General features: G+C 45.0%; 1 protein-coding gene across 1 annotated transcript in view; it reads right to left on the bottom strand.

Annotated features, from left to right (window-relative positions):
- LOC107626814 (protein FAR1-RELATED SEQUENCE 5-like) overlaps positions 1,018 to 2,605 on the bottom strand; it is a 6,090-nt gene continuing 4,502 nt past the window's right edge. Inside the window, exons 4-5 of the mRNA XM_016329710.1 lie at positions 2,407 to 2,595; positions 1,018 to 2,271 (exon numbers count right to left, since the gene is read on the bottom strand). Of these exons, the coding sequence (XP_016185196.1) occupies positions 1,018 to 2,271; positions 2,407 to 2,595 (1,443 nt within the window). The remainder of the gene's footprint in view (positions 2,272 to 2,406; positions 2,596 to 2,605) is intronic.

The following is a 2,605-nucleotide window of genomic DNA, read 5'->3' as shown; positions in this document are numbered from 1 at the left end:
TGGCCGTGTGAATAATTATAGTCGGATGTGACGATATTTTTTATTTTTTCTACATGTGGTCTTATTCATCGGGGATTAGTTGCGCTGAACATTGTTAAGCAAGCTTGCGCTATTTTTTACTGGTCTCCTTTAAACGTGATTTTTAAATTTTAAAATGACTTTGTGGTTACTCGTTTAAAAATCGAAATGTGTTTCTACTAGGGACCCCCAAAGCATAGCTGCACACCGAGCACGTAGGTCTGAAGCGGACACGAAGGAAGAGACAGGCTACCCTCTATGACAGGTGACAATGATTTGCCTACGATGGGAGATGCAGAAGTTCTTCGGAAGACGTTTCCATTCTCATTCTCCCAAGGAACAAAAATGTGAAGATGAGGAACAAATAGTGGACGATAATTGTAGCATATGAACCTCAAACATTTGGTTTTTTTTTTTTTTTGAAATCCGGTTTGTGGATTAAGTGGTATTCATCGCTGCCAATGGGCCCAAAATTACAGCCCATCTTCATAACGGTGGATAATCTGAGCATGTGTTTTGTGGCTTTAGGGTTAACCTTTCTAAAGAAAAGCCATGTGTGTTGGCTTCAATTGCGTACCATTCTCTGTGTATGTGACAGTGGTTAGTTTGTTAGTTTTTGACTAACTCTCTCGGGGCATGAGTACAAGCACGTTACACCGTGAAACCAAATTGGATGGAGATGTTGGCTGGGCTTTTGTAAGAATGGTTTAGGAGCAGCGAAAAGGGTTGGACTATTGGTTGTAACGTTTAAATTTCCCTGACCCTAAATGTTCACAAATTCATGCCACGCATGGACGAATCTATTATGGTGGACCGCTCGGGCAACGAGTTCGGTGATGACCAACTACACCACAGGTGCTGCACTTGCGCCTCTTTCTTCCCCGACACCCAAAAGGCTCTTGAGCACGCCCAGTTCCCTTAGTCCGAACCGCAACGGGATTGCGCACTCCTTCTTCGGCACCATCACGATGCACCTGCCGGCAGTCCCAACACCATTCTTCATTTCCAAGAAAGCGTTTCTTCAACTATCTTCTCCAAATAACTCTTGAAATCATTCTCTCGCATACACGCAACTCTTGCCAACCGCTTACAATGCTGCAGGAAAGCACCCACTCGGACCTTGTATAATGCATTCACATCCCCCTCTTCGTTCATGGGGGAAGACCCCTCCAGCTCAACTTTGCAAGTCTTTGACCAGCGTTCCATTACTATGCTCTCCAGAAGACAACCTATGTCCAACTGCACCAACACCGCAAGTATGTGCACACAAGGTAGTCCGAACGACTCAAACCTTAGGCAACTACAAAAAAAGGAATCCTCTCGAAAATGGTGGGCAACAGTCCACCGGAATTGTGGCCTACGATACTTCTGTGTCACATAAACTGTCCGATTGTCCAATTTGTTGCACTCTACAATAGTAATCCGCACGCTTCTCTCCAACGCATCTCTAAAACGCAAAAATATTTCCTTCGTGTAGTTCAGTGTACCTGACTTCTTTAGCTCTGAAAACTGAGTTTGGAGCACGGGGCTCCCATACAACGACCTAAAGTCAAGCTCCTCCTCATTATCCCTTAGGAAATCAACACACCGTTGGAAGTTCGTCACAAACTCCAGGATTCCGTATCGCCTCTCCACAAACCTCCCCATTTTCGCATGCAGTGACTCACATCGAGATGTTGTCCTCAGCCCAGCATAAAAGCATCCGCATATGTACGCCATTGCCCATGACATCTTCTTAGCATATAAATCTTTTACCCACTCTACTTCCCACACCCTACATTCATCCATCATTGCCTCCCATTGTCTCTCAAACTCCTCAACCTCAACATCGGCAAGCATGCAATTTCTAAGCAGAGTTGTGAAGCGAGGCTTACACACATTCACGGTTGCATTTTTCAGTAGGTGCCATGCACAAAGCCTGTGATGAGCTTCTGGAAACACTTCTTGAATGGCCAGCCGCATTGCTCTATCCCCATCAGTGATAACTGCCTTAGGTGCTTTCCCTCCCATGCACTCCAAAAACCTTCCCAACACCCACACATATGCCGCTTGTGTTTCAGAAGACACCATGGCTGCGCCGAAGACACATGTTTGGTTGTGGTGGTTCACCCCGAAAAATACAATCACCGGCAGATTGTACTTGTTTCGCCCATACGTCGCATCAAATGCCAAAACATCACCAAATATTTTGTAATCATGTTGACTACACCCATCACTCCAAAACAGATCACACATTTGTTGCTCATCCCCAACCTGGTATCACCAATACATGTTCTCATCTGCCCTTGCACAAGAATTGAAATACCGTAATGCGGCATTCACATTGCCGCCTAACCACATTATACATATCTCTCTTTGTGAACGGAACTAGGTTAAACCCCCCCTCACCTGGGCAGCAATAGACTCATAAATTTTTGGAATTGAAATCCCAACTTGCCTCAAACTTTCGATGTGGGCTACATCAACATCTGATATTTTCCTGTAAGCTGGCAGGTATGACACAAACTTTGCTGGAAGAAGGTCGTGGTTATGCTCATCAACAAAACGATACACATACCAACTGGTGCTATCGGCTTTCTGCTTTATC

The sequence above is a fragment of the Arachis ipaensis genome, chromosome B02 (genome assembly GCF_000816755.2).
Source record: "Arachis ipaensis cultivar K30076 chromosome B02, Araip1.1, whole genome shotgun sequence".
In the NCBI taxonomy this organism is placed as follows: Eukaryota; Viridiplantae; Streptophyta; class Magnoliopsida; order Fabales; family Fabaceae; genus Arachis; species Arachis ipaensis.
The sequence above is the reverse complement of the archived record's forward strand: the minus strand, read 5'-3'. Positions and strand labels throughout refer to the sequence as shown.